Consider the following 18,396-nt stretch of genomic DNA (forward strand, 5'->3'; position numbering starts at 1 on the left):
TAAAGAAATAAATATATTCAAGATACTCAGAAAGTCCAAGCTCTTGTAGACCAGAAGCAAAGCGTACTTCAAGATATAAATCCCTACCAAATATTTTTTCTAAATCAAGCGAGCTCCCGGTGAAACACACCCAATGATCACACTCAAGCAGTACATACAATAAAGCTGCAACATTTGAAAAACCCTCCCTGACAACTTCTGGCAGAAGAGAATGCCTGTGCCTAAAAGGCAAAAACGTCTGGGCCACAATTCCTCAGGAATTTAAAGGAGTGAAGGTTGCACACTTTATTATAATGCTGCCTCTCAACTTCCTACTCATAAACAGTCCTGTGAAAAATCTCATTTTGTTATCAACCTTTATTGCTTCTTGACGTTGTCATCATTCATTTTACGTTCAGTCTTTCCTGGTTTTTACATTTCTCTTCCTATTTCATTCCAGTAGCGTCTGTCACGCCTTCTCCCACTCGAGACTGCAAACCCTCACACTGTGCCGAACTCCACTTCCCCTGCTTCTCGTACACCCGACTTGCCTCTACCCCCTCGTATACCAGCATATGTTTCACCAGTCCCAAAGACACAACCCCTACCGTGTCCCCCACGACATGTAACCGCACCCCAGGTTCCTGGGATAAGCCCCCGGGACGTTCCGCGGCGCTTCAGCCGCCCAGCCCGCCAGGCTGACGGCGACCGTAGCCCGGGGGAACCGCTCAACCCCCACCGCCGCCAAGGGCCGCCCCGGGCCCGCCGCAGCCACCCCCCTCCCCAAATGGCGCCCGAAGCGCTGTCAGCGCTCGGATCAGATACGACGACCGGCGGCCTCCGGTTCCGGGCCCCTGAGGGGGGGGGTGTCCCGGCGGGGCAGCCACCGCCCCTGTGGTGGCGGACACAGGGCGGCGGCTTCCTCGCGGGCCTCGGCCCCTCCGCGCCGTGAGGGGGAAGAGGCAGGCGGGCGGGAGCGAGGCGGCCGCGGCCCGGAACGAGTGGCCTGACGGCGGGAGCCGGGGGGAATGGCGGGGAGGGGGGGGGGCGGAGAAGGCGGAGGAGAGCCGTTACCTGCGCGAGGCGGATCTCGCTCCCTGCGGGCTCGGCTCGGCTCCGCTCCGCGCCGTCCCTGTCCTGCCCGGCCCGAGCTCCTCCTGGCGGCCGCCGCCCTCACCTGCCCCCGGGAATCCACCCGCGTCCCGCTCGGCTCCCTGCGCCGCTTCAGGCCGGCTCCGCAAGATGGCGGCGCTTCCGGGAGAAACCACCGCAAGTCCGAGGTGGAGGGGTCAGAGCCACCGGCCCCGCCCGGCTCCCTCCGTTCCCGCCACCAACCCGCCGCAAAGGTTCCCCCTTCTCCTCACGCTAAGTGTGCTGGTCCGCGGCGCTCCCCCGCCCCTCGGCCGGCGCGGCGTTGCCCGCGATGGGGGTGGCGGAGGCGCTGGGCGCCGGGGCGGCGCGGCTGCTCTTCTACCCGACGCTGCTGTACACGGCGGCCCGGGCGCGGCTACCCGGGTCCCGCCGGCCCTGGTTCCACCGTATCGACGGTTCCGTGCTGCTGGGGGCGCTGCCGCTGAGGGGACGCAGCCGTCGGGTAAGGCGGGCGGGGCGAGGCGAGGCGAGGCGAGGGCGGCCCGGCCGTGCCTGACCGGTGGCTGTGCCCGCAGCTGGTGGCGGAGGAGAACGTACGCGCCGTGGTGACCCTCAACGAGGAGTACGAGACCCGCTTTCTCTGTTGCTCCGCTCAGGTGAGCCGGGGGGGGGGCTTGCCGGTGCCCCCCGTCCCGTCCCGTCCCGGTAAGGGTCTCTTGTCGCTTCGCCTGTCCCGCTGCAGGTGAGGCTTTAGCCGTGATGCCGGCAGCGACCGCCAAGCCCTGTGACAGCGGAGATGTGGCTTCTTCGTAGCTAAGCCGACTTCTAAAACTAATGCGACAAGACAGTAAAACGTGAGGGTGCAAGTGAAGTGTTACAGCTACAGTGGCGGAGGAGGGGACGGGGAGCATTAAATCCACGTACATCACTATGCAAATACAAGAATGCCTTTTGTTTCGGGAGGGGACCCCAGCTGCCCTCCCCTCCTTCAGCTGAACCACTTCTTTTCAGTTCCCTTTAACCTCTCCTTTCTGATAGCCAGCACTAAAGTTTTCCTACATCTGATTTAAAGGATTGACATTCAAAGTCTGCTTACAACCCTGCTGAATTTCCCAACTCTCTCAACAGGTTCTGGGTTTTCTTTCTGAAAAAAAACTCACCAAAACCCAACAAACAAAACACCAAAAAGTTAACTGACCGAATCTGCTATGTCCGTTTCAGGAATGGGAGGCAATGGGAGTGGAGCAACTGCGTCTCAGCACCGTGGATCTAACTGGAGTCCCCACCTTGGAAAACCTCTACAAGGGTGTTGACTTCATACTGAAACACCGAGCCTACGGTAACAGTGTCTATGTGCACTGCAAGGCAGGACGCTCCCGCAGTGCCACCATGGTGGCAGCATATTTAATTCACGTAAGAAGGATTCTATACTAAGTAGGGTTTATTTTCATACAGTCTGGGCGAATACAGCCAACCTTTAGAGTATGCTTTTGCTCAAGAAGCCTGAGCATGTAATATTCCATGATTTTACAGAGTTTGGACTGGAGACCCCTTTTGAGAGAGGTAGGTAGCTGGGCCCCAAACTTACATTGCTGTTTGTACAACGTGGCAAATGCAGGGTAAAGGAACAAGCAAAACTTAAATGTTTGCTGAACTGCGGTCTAAGCTTTCTTTGATAATCTAGTTTTCTTTGCACACCTTGTTCATCTGCACTCATGATACTGTCAAGGTAATGCTCCCTGGCAGTGAGGTAGTGGTGAAGCTGCAATATAGCTGCCACTGTAAGTATTCTTTTCATTCATCTGTACGGTCTGCCTCTGCCAGGTCACTTATTAGCACAGGCACCTGCAAAGATGTTCTATCTTATGGGAAAGACAAACTGTTGTTGCAAAAAAGCCTTGAAACGCGTGGTCTGGTAGGATCAGTTGCTGGTTCTGACATATAAGTCAGAATTCAGGAAGCTGCTCAGTTTTCTGGGCCTTTAATATAGTAAGTTCTCAACAGGTTTTGAATGATTCTGCTGTTCCTAACTCTTTCTATGGAGGAACAGATTGAGATGGGAATAACAAGTCACTTGTGAGGGTAGGTTCACTGAGCAGATAAACATTCATTTTTGTTGTTCAGATTTTCTCTTTGGTTAACTGAAATGGCGAGCTGTCCTAAGTTTTTCAATAAATATAATTCAGAATTAAGAGAAGTGACTTTGGTTTTCTGAGTTCTTCTACAGACCCAACTGGGTAAGCCAGCACTAAGAACAAAATCCCACCAGTGGATTCTTCTGTCAGTGTTACTAAGTGCTCCCTGGAAAATTTTCCCTTAGTACTGAAGGGAAAATTTTCTCACCAGGTGCTGAAGTGCGATAGGAGTACTAGTAAAGTTTTAAAAAAATTAAAAAAAGCAAGCTGCACTTTTGCTCTGGTCTGGTGGGACTAGGACAGGAAACTATTCACAACATCATGGAAGCATGAGTGAGCCAGAAAATGGAGGTCCCAGGCAGCAGCCATCCCTCTTCGAGGGACTCATTTCATGAAGTTGCATTGACATTCAGGCCCCTCTGAGGAACATGAAGTAAACAGAAAGAGCAAAGCAGCAAGTTTTCTAACAACTCTAATGTTGCCTGTAGCCTCCAGGAAGGCTCCACTAACTGGTGCAGGGATGGAATAGATTTTCACTTGCAGGGTTTCTGCCTTTTCAGCTACATCACTGGAGCCCTCAGGAAGCAATAGAGGCTATTGCCAAGATCCGTCCCCATATCATCGTTCGGCACAAGCAAGTCCAGGTCCTGGAGGCATTTCACAGGAACATGACTGCTGGGACAGCTGCATAGTGTCAGTAAGAACTATCAAAATCTCTGTCTTGGCTGCTGTAAAAAAAACCTTATGTTTTAATGATCTAACAGAGACTTAAGCGCTGTACTTCCTGACCATCAATAAAGAAGTTTTTACATAAATTACAGTAAAGGGGAGGTTGGGCTGTTTCATTACAGCTTGCTTTCCTTATGGCTAATATCTTAGTTCTCTTGGAGCCCCACAGTTCTTCTCTCCCACACACAGTATCAGTGCTTGCCGAACTGCAGTCCACAGGAAGTTCTATAATATTTGCAGCAAAGGAAAATAAAACTTTGTCTCAGCAGAGACTTTATTCAGATTCTTACCCAAAGGGTTACAGTGTCAACAGAAAGGCGTAGGAGGAAGTGGTCTTAATTCTGTCTTTCACCAACACTATGTTATGATTACAGGTGGGGATTCCTTGTACAGTAGAGGAAGCCAATGCTCGTAAAAACACTCTCTCTTTATGCTAGGTGATGACAGAGCAGTAAGCAAGTTCCCAGTTTGTTACCACTCCTCTAGGAGAAGTGCTGAATAATGCAACTTACTAAAGGTCCTGGGGTCAGCTCTGGAATCTGTCTGCTGTAAATATTTCTGCCAGTCCTTTCTGCAGTAGGGACACAGGAATGTTTAAATGGGGACATCCCTGGAGCGCACATCTAACTCTGTGACTGACATGGCAGCAACACAGTCTCCCAGGCAGTTAAAACTAGCAGTCTGGGCCAAGGAAGATGTTGTCCATATGCCATAGGATTTGTTACCAGTGGATTGGTTCCAGGCTAAAAAAGCCATTTGCTGCAGTTTGGGCCTCAAATGCAAGCAGCTTATCATCAAGGGATCAAAGTAATACCATTTAGTCCATCTGAAATCTAAGATGCAGCAGTTCAACTTTAATAGTGCTATGTAAAAGAATAGGCCCACAGCCAGAAAGACTGTACTTCCTCTGCACAGGTATAGAGGATGGGGTCTTTACTGGGTGTTGTGATCTCGTAGTAATTGGGACTGGTGCTGAGGGTGGTGGGTGCCTCTGAGCTGCACAGCAGAACACCGTTGCTGCCCTTTCTATCATGGCCTGTTTTTCCTGCTTAGGCCAGGACAAACTGCAGGTTAGTGAGCAGCACTTTGATGCCACTTGTGACTGTTACAACAGAGGTGGCTGGGTTAAGTTTAAAAGTATTTGCATCACCCTTTTTATAGCGATCACGAAAGACATAGATGCTGCCATTGCAGCTGGCAATTTTCCAGAGGGATGGTACCGAGCTCCAAGCATCTGGCAGGCATAGCCGGGTGAAGCTATCCAGTAGGGGATTATAGCATAACAGTGAATCCCCCTCGGCTACAATGAACACCACATCCTTGTGTACAGCAGCATGCATGCGGCCTGCAAAGGGCAGTACGTATGGCTTCACGTGGCATTTCTCTGTGTTGGTATCATAGCACTGAATTAACCGAGAGGGCTTGGTGAAGAAGTCCAAGTCATTTTCCTCCCCACCCAGCAGGTAAATGACACCATTAAGGTTTACACCTGCAGCTCCAGAGACTGCCACTTCCAACTGGCTGGTCTCTGTCCAGACATTGTCTCGTACTCTGTAATATATGACAGCATTAGAGAGAGTGTCCTGTAGAGTTTTCCCGCCCAGTGAATATATTGCATCCTTGCTTGGCACGGAGACAAGGGTATGTTGGAGCCGGTCACGGGGCAGAGGGGCACACCATTCCCAGTCTATAGTTGCATTGTTGCATTTCCACATGCGTCGTGGAATGGAGCCACCAACGACGTATAGGTCACTACCATGCTTGCAGGCTGCGGTGATCTGGTGACACAGGCTGTTCTGGCCACTCACGCTTATGGAGTCATCATCAGCACAATGCAGAGAGACAGCAAGTGAATGTGTACGTGACGACTCCTTTCCAATCAGGTAGATGTGAACATTTTCTCCAATCACCTGAAAGAAAAGAGGAGTGTGTCAGCAGAACTGGACCTCTTTACACAAACATCAGTGATGCCTAAGACTGAATTTTTCAGCTTAGGACCCACCTGTGGGCCTGGGGTGTGTGACCTGCTTCCCAAGTCCTGCCACCCGGCAGCGTTCAGGATTCAGAGCCTCAAAGCCTTTTCACGATAATGGTCATATCTGACATAGTAAAATAGCAACAGACTTCACTGGAACCCAAGTGTCTGCAGTTGAGGTAAGGGCTGGCTACATCACTGATGAAGTAGAGTTATTGTAAGGGGAATGCCAAACTCAGATTTCTGAATGGTCTCTCTGGTAACTGAGCATCTGGTGAAATAAGTTATTTGTGGCATTGCTCCAATCACTAGTGAAAGCAGCCTCAGGTTAAATTAAAAAAGCTGTCAGTGGGGTTGCTATTTATGACAATGAAAGTATTCCTCACGCAAGGACCATGAATTTCAATGGCATTTGTGTTTTGTGACTTTCAAGTCACACCTGTAAGCAGAATACCCTGCCCTGGGAAGTGTGAAACCAGCAAGTGCTACACCAACCCCGGAACAGAAGGTCTTTTTATACCTTCAGACTTGATCGCAGCGTCTCTGAAAAGCCCGCTCGCTCCTCCTTGTTGAAGTTGATCCAGGTTTCTATGGCAACTGTTGGATTCTGAGAACATGGAACGCCATCTGCAGTTTGGAGACAGAAAGGCATTTATAGTATCTAGACAAAGGTGTACGTACTCAGGAACATCCTTTTCCTGTGACTCCCTCCCCCCACTCCCACCACAAACCCTACTTTCTAGAGAGGGAAAAAAAGATAGAGAGGTTTATAGATTTTGGCAGGCATGATCAGCACCGCCAGCCAGACATCTACATGAAATTAGTTTGTATAAATATCAGAAGACAGAGCTGCCAGATCTTAAGCACTTTGGATGAGTTTCAACAAAGGAACCTATGTCCGAGAGAAAGAGGGCAGGAAAGAGAACTTACGTGCTTTGTGACGATGAAAAATATTTTCTTATTTAAGCATTTAGGCAAAAAGATTCTCTTATTTGAGAATCTCAGCAGCTGCCTTTCTTTCTGGCTGGTCCTAGAAACCTGTCTAGCAAAAGTCATCTGCAGAAATTTTCCTTCTCTGAGCACTGTCAGACAGCTGACCCTCAAGACTGAACATCTGGTGTCACTGCTATCCTCTTAACTTTTGGAAATCCCCAATGAGCTACTATAGCTTTCCTTTGCAGTGTGACAGTAGGAAACACTCCACAGACTGCATCAGATTTCAATTTGTTTCCAGATGTAATCGGAAGTTTTGGTTATGCCACAAACTATTGCATCATCGTTATCAGTACATTTCCTAGATTTTAGGCATTTACTTCCAGTTTAAAAGCCAGCAATTATGCCTGTATTCATTGAGAGGCTTCCCTATGAAGGTGCCCTGATTCTGTAGTCTGCTCTCATGACAAACCCCAAATTCAGTGATGCTAAAGGCATCAGACAAATTCCAACATTTTTCTCTGTACTGGAAGGAAGGGAGGAGAAAAAGCGTGGCACAAAAGCAGGTATTTCAAAACTGTTTATTAGTAAAAGGGATTTCCATAAGCTATCCATCACAGGTAGTGGTTGAATGGAAAAACTTTGATTTTGAAATGGGTCCTAGCATGCAACAAAAGGTAAGCTTAACAAATTACTATTTCATGAAATTAATTTTAATCCTTGCCACTAACAGCTTCCTCTATTTAATTCTCCATTAACTAAATAGAGATGCAGGAACTGCAAAAGGGAAGGATTTTCCCTACCAGCAGTAGGAGTGTATTTCAGATTTTAATCCGTTTTATGAGCTAAGTTTCAGCATAGATATTGAGTAATGTGATTCTATATATGTAAATAGATGATGCATGGAAAAAAAGTTTTATTGAACAATGATTTTAATTTAGGACCACAAACACTAATGGCCGTAGTCCTAAAACTATGGTTACTACATGGAATCCCTAGGAAGTTAAGGGTGATTGACCTCTATAGCTTTATTTCATGATTTTAGGAATTTGTTTTTTTTTTTAATGAACTCACAACTTGGTTTAAAAGCTTTAGCTAGATAGTTATCAAAATTACTCTAATTTTATCATAGTCTTTCTGAGCTATCAGTACATATTCTCAATAGGTTTTTGTCTGTGAATTTCTTTAGATGCAATAGAGATAATACAATGCAATATCTGTAAAGACTCTCATATGCATAGCAGCAACTTTAAAAGCTATTTTAAGTCTTACAGACAGATTTGCCATTATTCCAAAGAAGCCAGTCATGGCAGGTTTATTGTTGTAACAGTATAAAACACATGACGCACAAAGTATAGTTATTTACTCATTTACAAAATTATTTAATTAAAGCAAGAAAGGAGCAATCTCTCTGGTCCCAGGTCCAGCACATTTGAATGTATGACCTTCTTCTACATTCTTGCTTCCTCTAGGAATGATGCACAAAAATGGAGTTGTGACTGCAGCATCATAAAGAAGTTTTCAAGTACTGGCTGCACCTGCTAGGGCAGCAGAGAATCTTTAAGGATTTGTGGCAGTTGAACTAAGTTGTTGATGTGTTGACACATCCTTGACAACACTGAGTCATTGCATCCATTACTGTGGAAGGCTATTGCCTTTACAAGAAGGGTAATTACTGTACTACCTAAGATGTTACAATGCTTCTATTTCAGTCAGATGAGTGCCTAGCCTAAATATTCCTAACAATTATATACAATTGTTAAAAACACTTAACAGTCTAAAAATGTGGCTTGTGCTCAAGCCTTCTTACAATGTTGAGTTGTTGCATTACTATGTTAAATGATTATGAACTAAAGAAAAAAAAACTTTCATAAGATGTTCATTTCTGGTAAGGCTTCTTTCTTTTACTTTTACTGCAAACAAAAACACAACAAGTTGTTGAAAGTTACTAAGTTACGTTTAAAAAACGTGTAATACTTCTACCTGTTGATCCAGGAACTACTGGGAAGTACCAGCATCCTCTATGTTCCTTTTCTATAGCTCAGATGCTTTATGTCCAGTAACAATTAATAGGTTTTTTTCTGATTAAGTTATCCAGAATGTTTTGCTTTGCTTAGCTTAGCTAAGCCTCTGAATAGACAGTGGTTATGAAAGCTTGGATCCTTCCATCTATTTTGTTCAATCCCCGATAGACTCTCTGAAAGTCTCTTTCTACATCCACAACCTGGCTAGTCTCAAGAACTCCTTACCTGTAAGGATGTCTGTCAGCAGGCGGAGAGGCAGGTGTAGGAACTCCTCTGTGTCTTGCAGTTGAGACAAATGTGACTTTGCACAGTGTTTGGCAGCTGTGTAGAGCTCCATGTCACTGTGTTGATCTGCCAACCACATGACCTGCAGACAGTTCCTAACCTGCACCGTACGGGCCAGAAAACGGGAGCACTCTTCAAAAAGTGCAGTCAGCTGGTACATGTCTGCCACTTCATAGGTTTCCTGCAACTCCTCTGCCCTCAGCTTTACAGTCCCATGGTAAATATAGTCCACAAGGAGCTGAAAGACACTCTCGCTAACGTCCTGCAGCTCAATGACCCGATTGTGGGCCTCCTTTAGGTTGGAAGTGAACATAGAACGAAAAAAGCAACTCTGAGCTGAGAGGACCAAACGGTGTAGCTGGAATTCTTTGCCTTCCACTGATATTGTAACATCAGCAAAGAGCTCATCCTCCAAGCATAATTTCATAATACCCTGGGCCACACGGCCTGAGTGGGAGCGGTCAGTGAAGGTGTAGTTCACAAAGTAGTTTTCTTCTGCAGAGGAGCCTCCAGTCTCTTCTGACGAGTCCATGGTGCTGCACAGATCAGACCTCCAGCAATCTGTAAAATCACAATAATTATATGGCCTTCTCTCTCCACTAACAAGATTATGCAGTACTTCAGGGTACAGGGAAAAATCAAACATTGGTAAGAGGCCAGCATATTTTAGACTGAATATAAATAGCGCAGCCAGAAACTTCTGCTTGAGCTTCAGAATCTCAAACAACAAATGAGAAGTTGGCATAATTAAAATTATAATATATACCAAACTTCCAGTACAGTGAGCATCACATCCCAGCAGAACTGGGAGATGTGCATATCTTTTCACCACTCATTTCACTGACACAAAGAAATGCAGCAACAGTTATTCAAGTGGAAAGTCCAGCAACCGCCCTAGGAAACTCGTGAAGCCAAAAGAATGTGGCAGCACCATAGCTGGGCTAGGTGGAAAAAGGATTCCAGATCATACTAACAAAGAGCACAGACAGCAATTCATATTGGAAGGAGTTAATTACCATCCAAAACCCATCAGAAGGAGTTAATTACCATCCAAAACCAACATGATGAATCTGTGCAGTGGTATCAAGTAAGGTGAACTTGCTTTTACCAAAAAGATGTGCGAGAAGTCTGCCAGACGCAACCACCAGTCCTTCAAGCTAACCAAATGAGATAACTGATGGTTATACTCAGTTTGTTAATGTGCCAGACACCTTCAGCATGCAAAATAACCTGTTAGATGTTGTTAGTCACTGTTTCCCAAGCGGCAAGGAGAACTCAATTTAAAAGATAATGCCTCTTAGTAGGTACCAGAGATTGTCTGCAGAGCTCCGAGCAGTTTGTGGGTCGAGAAAACTTCTGAATCAGAGAAGGACTGCTGTAGAAAAGAGCTCTTTTTTAACATGGCTCTTGACAGCATTAGGAGCAAATAGATGCCTGTCTGCATTCACTTTAAACTTACTTTTACACCTTAATTATCAGCCATGGTGACTGATGCTACAAATTTCTTCAGTTATTACTGAACATGATTTCCACTACAATGTTTCCCAAAGACAGGATTTTTCTCCAGGAGATTCAGAGTTACTCTTCCATGCTCAAACGTGCATTTTCTGACAATAGCTCTGTTTGATACAGGAGGCCTCCTAAGTTCTTTGCTCAAGATCTGTTCACGGGAAGTAGTGTCTACATCCCTAATTGGCTAGACAAGTCCGTCCCATCCCTGATGACAGCCTGCCTTAATTATACCCTTCTTGTGATTTTACAATAGTTCTGGTCTGTCTGAAAAGTACCTGCACATTAGTCTGTAAGAGACCGAGGAACTGCAATTAGCACAGAACACATCGGTACTATTTTTCCAGCTTTACCAAGTACAAACCTATCCTGCAAACTTCAGTTAAAGCTCTTGATCCTCACAGTCAAGGTGCTCAGAAGCTGCAGCCCAGAACACCAAAGTGATGACGCAGAGCACCAGGACATGGATGGATGAACTCCTCTGCCCTCTTGGCACAGCAGAACCAGCTGCCCCCGCTGCCCCGCACGATTTCCGGAGGACTGGTGCCAAGTCACGAAAGAAATACCGACAAATCTCACGTCCTTCTTCATAAACACAACGTTCCCCTTTGCATCCACGGCATCTCCACTACAAAGAAAGAGCTGCGGGAACAGTAAAGCGTCCCATAAAGCAAAATCTGACACTCCATGCATCTTTTTCATTACCAATGACCCGCCGAACGCCAGGCGATAGGTGACGACGGTAACCAACACCTGGCACACCTCCTTCCTTCCTTCCTCGCTCCTGACAGGGCCGTGGGTGCCATGACAGCGCCTGGGACCAGGGAGCCCACGTTATACACAACCGACAGCGACTTCACGCTTCGGGGGCGGCGGGGGAAGAAAGAAAACCTAATTCTCCAGAAAGCAAAGACCCTCATTGGGGCCACACTGCCGTTACGAAAACCGCGAGAGAGTTACCTCGCCCCCACAGCGCTGCTTTAGCCCGGGGCGGGGGGGTCTGACAGGAACACCACCACCACCACTCCCCTCCTCACTCCCGTACCCGACGGCGGACACATCTCCACAGAACTCGCTGCCTCCCGGGCTCCCAGCCCGCCCCCGGCGCTCCCCCGGTCGCGGTCCCGGTCCCCCCCGCAGCACGGCCCACACGGCACCCACCTGCGGCGCCTCCCTTCATGCCGCCGCCGCCGCCGCCTCCTCCCGCCGCCCCGGGGTGCCCCAGCAGCTCCTCCACTTGCCCCTCACCCTGAGACAGGCACCCGCCGCTTTCCGGCCACCCACCCGGAAGCGCCCCCGGGAAGCTCCGCGCGCGCTTCCGCCTCCCGCCCGGGGAAGCGCAAAGACGCTTTCCGCTTCCGGTCCGTGCCCTTGCCCGTCCGTGTCCCGGCGGGGATGTTGGCGGCGGCGGCGGGTCGGTGGCTGACGCGGGCCGCGCTGCGAGGTGAGGGTGCCCGGGGCCGGGGAGGCGGCGGGGCTCGGCCAGCCGGTGGGGTCGGCCAGCCGGTGGCCGCGGGCCAGGGCGGTTAGCGGTCGGTAAGACGTGTCCGTTTCTCTCCACAGCGGGCGCAGGCCCGGCGGCGGCGGCGCAGGCCCGGCTGGCGGGGAGCTCCGCCGCGGAGACTCGCCGTAAGTGAACGGACCGGCGGTGGGGAGCCCAGCCTGGTCTTGAGGCTGTGGGGGGGGTCTTGCAGTTGTGGGGGGCAGTGGAAGAGACCGAGGGGTGCGGTTGTGTCCCGGTCAGCTCCCGGTATTTGTGTGGCTTTGGGAAGTTTCGGTGCGATGCAGCCGTTTTCGGCCGGTGTATCGGAACACGGTTGGTGCCCTTCGGGCGTAAACCCGCGTTTTGCGTGGAAAAGCGGCTCTGGTGATAAGCGTGCTCGCTCGGGGTTGCCCTTCGCATCCTTCGCTTGTTCTGTGCAGAGTCGTGCCTGGGGAACGGCTTCGTTGCCCTGAAGCTTGAGGAGTATTTGTAATCGGAACAACGGCAAAAAAGCAACAGGAGATCCTGGGGTGGTTTGATTCTGAGGGGGTTGCTTAGGTGCTGGCACATCAGACAAAACCAGGATTATTTTGTCTAGGAAAAAAAGATCCCTTCCAGACCCAGGCTGAATGTCATGAGCAGTATCTAAGTTCAGATTGTTATGTCATCTCTGCCTCTCTTTCATCTTGTTATTTGCTTTCCCGTTATCATGTTGGACTGTTCCTCCTGCTGTGTTTACAGTGCACGAAAAAAATTCTGTCTAGCACTGACACAAACGTTCTTCCTTATCAAAGTCTCTAGTTCCGTGTTCTGTGTACCACAACACATGTATGTTGCTATAGGCTAGTCTCTACTGCAGCATCCTGTATGTTCCACTATACATATATGTTGTGTTTAGCTTCGCATTTACCATAAATAAACTTTGCGGGTTACCTGAAGCTGAAGCTGCCTGGCTTCTGCCAGAGCTGCTGAGAGACAGCTAGACTGGTTAAAGGGATTTTTAAGCCAGGGATGCGAGTTGCTACTCTTCTTTCTGTAGCTTTCTGTTTTCCATGCCATAATCTTGGGAACTTTATTTTTCTCTTTAGCTACTGTCAGACCAAAAAATGAAGTAGAACAGAAGCAGCTCTGTGCTTTTGGAGAGTACGTGGCTGAGATTCTGCCCAAGTATATCCAGCAAGTACAGGTAGGTGCTCTTTGAGAAATTGTTCATGTGGCAGGGGGGCACAGGACCCAGTGAACACACTACTTGTTTGTTAGCTGTTTTCAGAAGTTCTTCTGGGCAAGAAAGATTGTCAGAATTACATGAAGGTTACCGCTATTGTTAAGCCCCTTTATCTGATGTCATTATGTGTCTGCTGTACCATATAGTCTCTTTGTTTGGGTGTTCTGCTGGATTCAGTGTAATGTTGAGTCCTGTTGGTGTTTGTACTCATGCCCTTTCCGCTGTTTTCAACAGGTGACCTGTTTCAATGAGCTGGAACTATTGATCCATCCAGATGGGATCATTCCAGTTCTGACCTTCCTTCGAGATCACACTAATGCTCAGTTCAAATCCTTGGCTGACTTGACTGCTGTTGATGTCCCATCTCGGCAGTACCGCTTTGAGGTAAGAACTGCTCATAGGTGCAGGAGTTGGAGAGTTTCACGAGTGCTGGTGGCTGTGGGTGCTGTTGCAGCTCTGACCACATTTTTTGCTTTCTGAAAGTGAACAGAAAATCCACTCTGAAATGCTGGATTTTGTTTACTCTGTGGATCATGGAAGCAGTAGCAGAACTGATACTGCATGGGTTCTTAGTCTGGCTTTCCTTTTGTGCTCTGCTGAAAGTCTCTCTCTTCCTTTTCTTTTTTGTTTGTTTGTTTGTTTTCTTTTTTTTGTTGTATTGTTTTGGTTTTACCAAAGTGTCTAGAGACTTCTTTCTGGCCAGATGTGAATTGGTGCTCTTCCTTTTTCCACTTAAGCCTGTCAGCTGCTGTTGACAAAACTGACCACGTTTTTCTTTAAATCCCATCAATCTTCTTAACAATTTTCCTCCTTTAAAAAAACAAACCAAAGCAAAAAACTAAATAGTTGTTTTAAAAACATTCCCTGAATGTCAGGACTACACAGGACATGAGGCAGATTTTCAGAAAGCTCTCAGAAGATTTTGGGCACTGCACTTTCACTGACTTTCAGTGAATATTGGAGATTTGATTCCAACAGATGCTTTTGAATATCACACTGTATAGCTTTTCAACTGCAGAAAAATTGCAGTTGCAAATAGAAAAGAAGAGATAACGTCTTTGGGCAAACCACACACTCTGCATATTGTCTTCTCACCTACCATTAGAAAGCTTTGCTCACAGTATTGTTGCAAAGACATTATTGTAGTTTAACTTAGGAAGATCCGTAAAAGGCAGTGGCAGAAAATATCTAGGGCTCACATGCTGTAGGAGGCTGACTATGGTTAGGCAGCCTTATGGACAAAGTGATGTCTGTGTTCCTTTTGCCCAAAAGACCGTCTGCCCAGATTGGACAGAGAAGTGAATTGGTAGATTTTTTAGTTCCCAGCAAGTAACAAGGATAATGAGTAGCAGCTGATTTGTTTTCCCCCTTTGTGGTATTAAATCACTTACAAACAGCTACTCAGAAAGTGAGGGGTGGCAGGTTTGCCTTATCTGTATTAGCTAATCAGATGTCTGTTGTTTTCAAATACAGCTCATTCTTGCTTTGCTAATAACAGCTTTGACTTTTAGTGATGTAACTCATGATTAGGCAAAAATCCTGAGTTATAGAGAGAGTTTCTTTAACTCAGAGGCCTTCAGTCTCTGAAGAAGTTGAAGATTTTTTAATTCAGGATTTTCCTTTCAAAAATTAAGGTAGTAGATTCATAGAAATAATATAGACCTTCATGAGTCCACCTTTTTCAGCCATCTTCACAGAGGCAGTATCAAACAAGGCTACACAATTTCTTACAAAGGTTTGGGTTTTTTTTTTCAGCTTGTATTAAGTATCCCCCACCCCACCCCCTCTCAGAGGTTCTAGTAATCCTCATAAGCAGCCTTCTTATTAGTACTTTATCACCAGAAGAGTTAGAAATTTTCCCTGGTATACAACTTCTTTGCTGAAAACTAAGTGTATTTCTTCTTAGCTTTCTCCCACTGGATGCTGAGGGTAATTGATAGCCATTTTCTTTGTGACAGACTCTTGAAAGTCTATTGTCAAGTGTCTCCATCCCTTCAGTATTTTCTTTTTTTAAGGTTTAGTATCCCTCTTTACTTCAGCTCTTCTTCATTGGTCATGTTTTCTAAATCTCACATCATTTTTGTTACACTTCTAGGGGCCAAAGTGATAAGCTATTGGAACCTCAGTTGTAATAGTGTCTTTTAGTGCCCAGCTCTGAAATGCTGAATGTCATTCTGCTGATGAAGAATATTTGAAATAGTCTTTGTGTGCCTTTGCTTAGCCAGTACTGTACGGCAAAGAGATCCATAAATGCCGTGCAAGACCAATGCCTTCTTTTATTCTGCTTCAGATTGTGTACAATCTCCTGTCTCTGCGGTTCAACAGTCGGATCCGTGTGAAGACATACACTGATGAGCTGACACCTGTTGACTCAGCAGTGTCTGTGCACAAGGCAGCAAACTGGTATGAGAGAGAGGTGAGTGCCGGCGTACTTGGGAGCAGGGTCTTTGTGGAGAGGAGCTGTGTTTTCCTGATTAAACTGATTCCCAGGGCCCTGAGAAAGAAAGAAGTGTTTCCCTGGCTGCCTTTCCAGAGTAGGAGATAAAAGGGTGATTTGCTTTTGAATGAGTTTCTGCATCAGTTTCGCTGGCACCGCACAAAGCCAGGCATGTAACTGAAATTTTATGAACATAATACATGAAGGGTTGGTTTGTTTTTTTTTCTAATCTAATGCAGCTTGCTTGGCTCCCTTTCATTTAGGTTTGGGACATGTATGGTGTTTTCTTTGCCAACCACCCTGATCTAAGGCGAATCCTCACAGACTATGGGTTTGAGGGCCATCCTTTCCGGAAGGACTTTCCACTCTCTGGTTACGTGGAGGTAGGAGACACGCTCGTGTCTAAAGTTACCAAATCTCTCCAGTACTTACCTGAGTTTCGGTACTGTCCTGGTTTTGGCTGGGATAGAGTTAATTTTCTTCTTAGTAGTTGATACAGTGTGTTTTGGATTTATTGTGAGAATAATGTTGATAACATGCTGATGTTTTAGTTGTTGCTAAGTAGCACTTATCCAAAGTTAAGGATTTTTCAGTTTCCCATGCTCTGCCAGCAAGCAGGTGTACAGGAAGCTGGGAGGGAGCATGGCCGGGACAGCTGACCTGAACTAGCCAAAGGGATATTCCATACCATAGAATGTCATGTTCATTGTATAAACTGGGGGGAATTGGCCAGGAGGGGGGGATCGCTGCTCAGGCATCAGTCAGTGGTCAGCAGGTGGTGAGCACTTGCATTGTGCATTGCTTGTCTTTTCTTCTCGTTTTTTTTTAAATTATTATTATTTTATTTTATTATATTCCTTTTCATTACAATTATTATTATTATTAGTAGTAGTATTACATTTTATTTCACTTCAGTTATTAAATTGTTCTTTTCTCAACCTACGAGTTTTACTTGCTTTTTCCCCAATGCTCCTCCCCATCCTACTGGGGCAGGGGCAGGGAGTGAGTGAGCAGCTGTGTGGTGCCTAGTCGCTGTCTGGGCTTAAACCATGACAGGTACAGAGATGTGACTGCTTTACAATCCTTTGTCCGAAAGGCACTAAGGATGTTTCACATGTCTGTATTCCAGAGGAGCTGTATAGATTTCCTGCATGGAAATTTTGAAGTCATCACAAAGTATCATCCGTGATAAGGCAGCCTAAGGTCAGAGGCATTGAGCAAATTTCATGTGCTGTGTGCCAAAGACATTTGGCAGAGAAAGTGCTTCTGCTTTTATCATGCCTTCTGAAAGATTAAGCATTCCACTGCAAAACTGGAGATTCCCAGATGAATAAGGGACTGAACTGATCTTAACGGCAGTTGGAACTCCACTTTTTTGAGTTTTTGTAGGCCCATATTACAAAACTCTAGTTGAACTGACTCTTGCCATTTAGCAAATATTTACCTCTGTATGTCAAACCACAAGTGAAAAGAGTGGTTTTGGTATCTGTCTAGTTTCAAATGACCACCTTGCAAAAGCAGTCACATTTGGTGCAGTTCTAAGACTGAGTTGAGTCTCAGGAGAAAAGAGTGAGGTTCTGCAAGCAACAGGGGGGTTTAAGAAAAACTGAAATAACAGCAAGTCCTGCAAGTGAGGACCAGGCAGCATCTCTTGAACTATGGTTTGGAGATCTGGACCGTAACAGTGAGGATAAAGCAAGCCAATCAGAAGTGTCTCGTACTCACGCGCATTTCACCCTGGTTGTCTTTTTGTCCCATGCTCTGAGTGTTATGCTAAGAAGCACAACTAAAACCAAACAAACTGCCATATCATAAAGATTCATGGAGACTAGTCCCCAGCTATGCCAGGTGGACAGGCCACCTCATTTTGGTGACGCAGGAGAAATTCCTTTGTCATATGACAAACTAAGTGTGTTATTCCGTGTGGGCTTCATGTGGACTGTAGGCTGGGCACTCCTAATTCAGGGTGGTTAGTCAGGACACCTGAGGTACGTACATGGTAGCAAAGAGGAGGGCTTTCCTGGGGAGTCCAGAGGTCTTGGTGGCATCTGGAGGGCTTTTGTTTAATAATGAGGAGAACTGAAGCTGTGGCAGAGGTCTGTGGTCTATCCATGGCGTAAGAACTAGGAATGCCTGTACTGGAGGGTGGTCTGGGTCATTGCTGTGTACAGCTAATAGCAGAGATGCTATGGGGACTGTATGAAAATGACTGGCTTGTGTCCTTTGCACTGTTCTAGGTGCGGTATGATGATGAAGTGAAACGGGTAGTGGCAGAGCCTGTGGAGCTATCTCAGGAATTTCGCAAGTTTGATCTGAATAGTCCTTGGGAGGCATTTCCTGCCTATCGCGCAGCTCCAGAACCCCTGAAAATAGAAGCCGGAGCCAAGAAAGAAGATGCAAAATAGCAGCAGAATGGAGCAGATGCATGGCACCATCCTTTCTGTTCTAATATAGTATTTATAATAATAAAAATTGATATGAGATTCTTGCCTGTTGTGGTCACGTGAATAATGTTTTCAAACTAGATGAAAAGCACAGGGTGAGGGATGCTATTTGACAATCCTGATAATACCACTGGTAGATGTTTATC

The 18,396-nt window shown here is 46.7% G+C and overlaps 4 protein-coding genes across 13 annotated transcripts in view; 2 read left to right on the top strand and 2 right to left on the bottom strand.

Annotated features, from left to right (window-relative positions):
- The window catches only part of CELF1 (CUGBP Elav-like family member 1), a 72,877-nt gene extending 71,688 nt beyond the window's left edge, over positions 1 to 1,189 (bottom strand). For 2 of the 6 annotated variants that reach the window (XM_075030886.1, XM_075030885.1), the window contains exon 1: positions 1,054 to 1,189. The gene's annotated coding sequence lies outside the window, so the exon portion shown is untranslated. The remainder of the gene's footprint in view (positions 1 to 1,053) is intronic. The other 4 variants (XM_075030883.1, XM_075030887.1, XM_075030888.1 and 1 more) reach the window with 4 other exon arrangements.
- Positions 1,190 to 1,367: 178 nt separating this feature from the next.
- PTPMT1 (protein tyrosine phosphatase mitochondrial 1) lies at positions 1,368 to 4,031 on the top strand. Its single transcript, XM_075030894.1, has 4 exons — positions 1,368 to 1,573; positions 1,647 to 1,727; positions 2,293 to 2,484; positions 3,767 to 4,031. Exons 1-4 carry the CDS (start codon positions 1,403 to 1,405, stop codon positions 3,896 to 3,898), a joined length of 576 nt encoding a protein of 191 aa, XP_074886995.1. The 5' UTR covers positions 1,368 to 1,402; the 3' UTR covers positions 3,899 to 4,031.
- A 108-nt stretch (positions 4,032 to 4,139) lies between these two features.
- KBTBD4 (kelch repeat and BTB domain containing 4) lies at positions 4,140 to 11,964 on the bottom strand. 5 transcript variants are annotated; one of them, XM_075030867.1, is made up of 5 exons: positions 11,823 to 11,964; positions 11,367 to 11,475; positions 9,093 to 9,713; positions 6,431 to 6,537; positions 4,140 to 5,845 (listed from the first exon to the last, which is right to left on the bottom strand). In XM_075030867.1, the coding sequence occupies exons 3-5, from the start codon at positions 9,682 to 9,684 to the stop codon at positions 4,985 to 4,987; spliced, it is 1,560 nt and encodes a 519-aa protein (XP_074886968.1). In that variant the 5' UTR covers positions 9,685 to 9,713; positions 11,367 to 11,475; positions 11,823 to 11,964; the 3' UTR covers positions 4,140 to 4,984. The 5 variants fall into 5 exon arrangements, with proteins under 5 accessions (XP_074886968.1, XP_074886971.1, XP_074886967.1 ...); XM_075030870.1 differs by lacking the exon at positions 11,823 to 11,964 and adding an exon at positions 10,461 to 10,527; XM_075030866.1 differs by lacking the exon at positions 11,367 to 11,475.
- Positions 11,965 to 12,006: 42 nt separating this feature from the next.
- Positions 12,007 to 18,289, top strand: NDUFS3 (NADH:ubiquinone oxidoreductase core subunit S3). Its single transcript, XM_075030893.1, has 7 exons — positions 12,007 to 12,105; positions 12,225 to 12,290; positions 13,233 to 13,330; positions 13,604 to 13,753; positions 15,660 to 15,785; positions 16,070 to 16,189; positions 18,044 to 18,289. Exons 1-7 carry the CDS (start codon positions 12,057 to 12,059, stop codon positions 18,209 to 18,211), a joined length of 777 nt encoding a protein of 258 aa, XP_074886994.1. The 5' UTR covers positions 12,007 to 12,056; the 3' UTR covers positions 18,212 to 18,289.
- The last annotated feature ends 107 nt before the right edge of the window (positions 18,290 to 18,396 follow it).

Source organism: Buteo buteo, chromosome 6 (assembly GCF_964188355.1).
Source record: "Buteo buteo chromosome 6, bButBut1.hap1.1, whole genome shotgun sequence".
NCBI classification, from domain to species: Eukaryota; Metazoa; Chordata; class Aves; order Accipitriformes; family Accipitridae; genus Buteo; species Buteo buteo.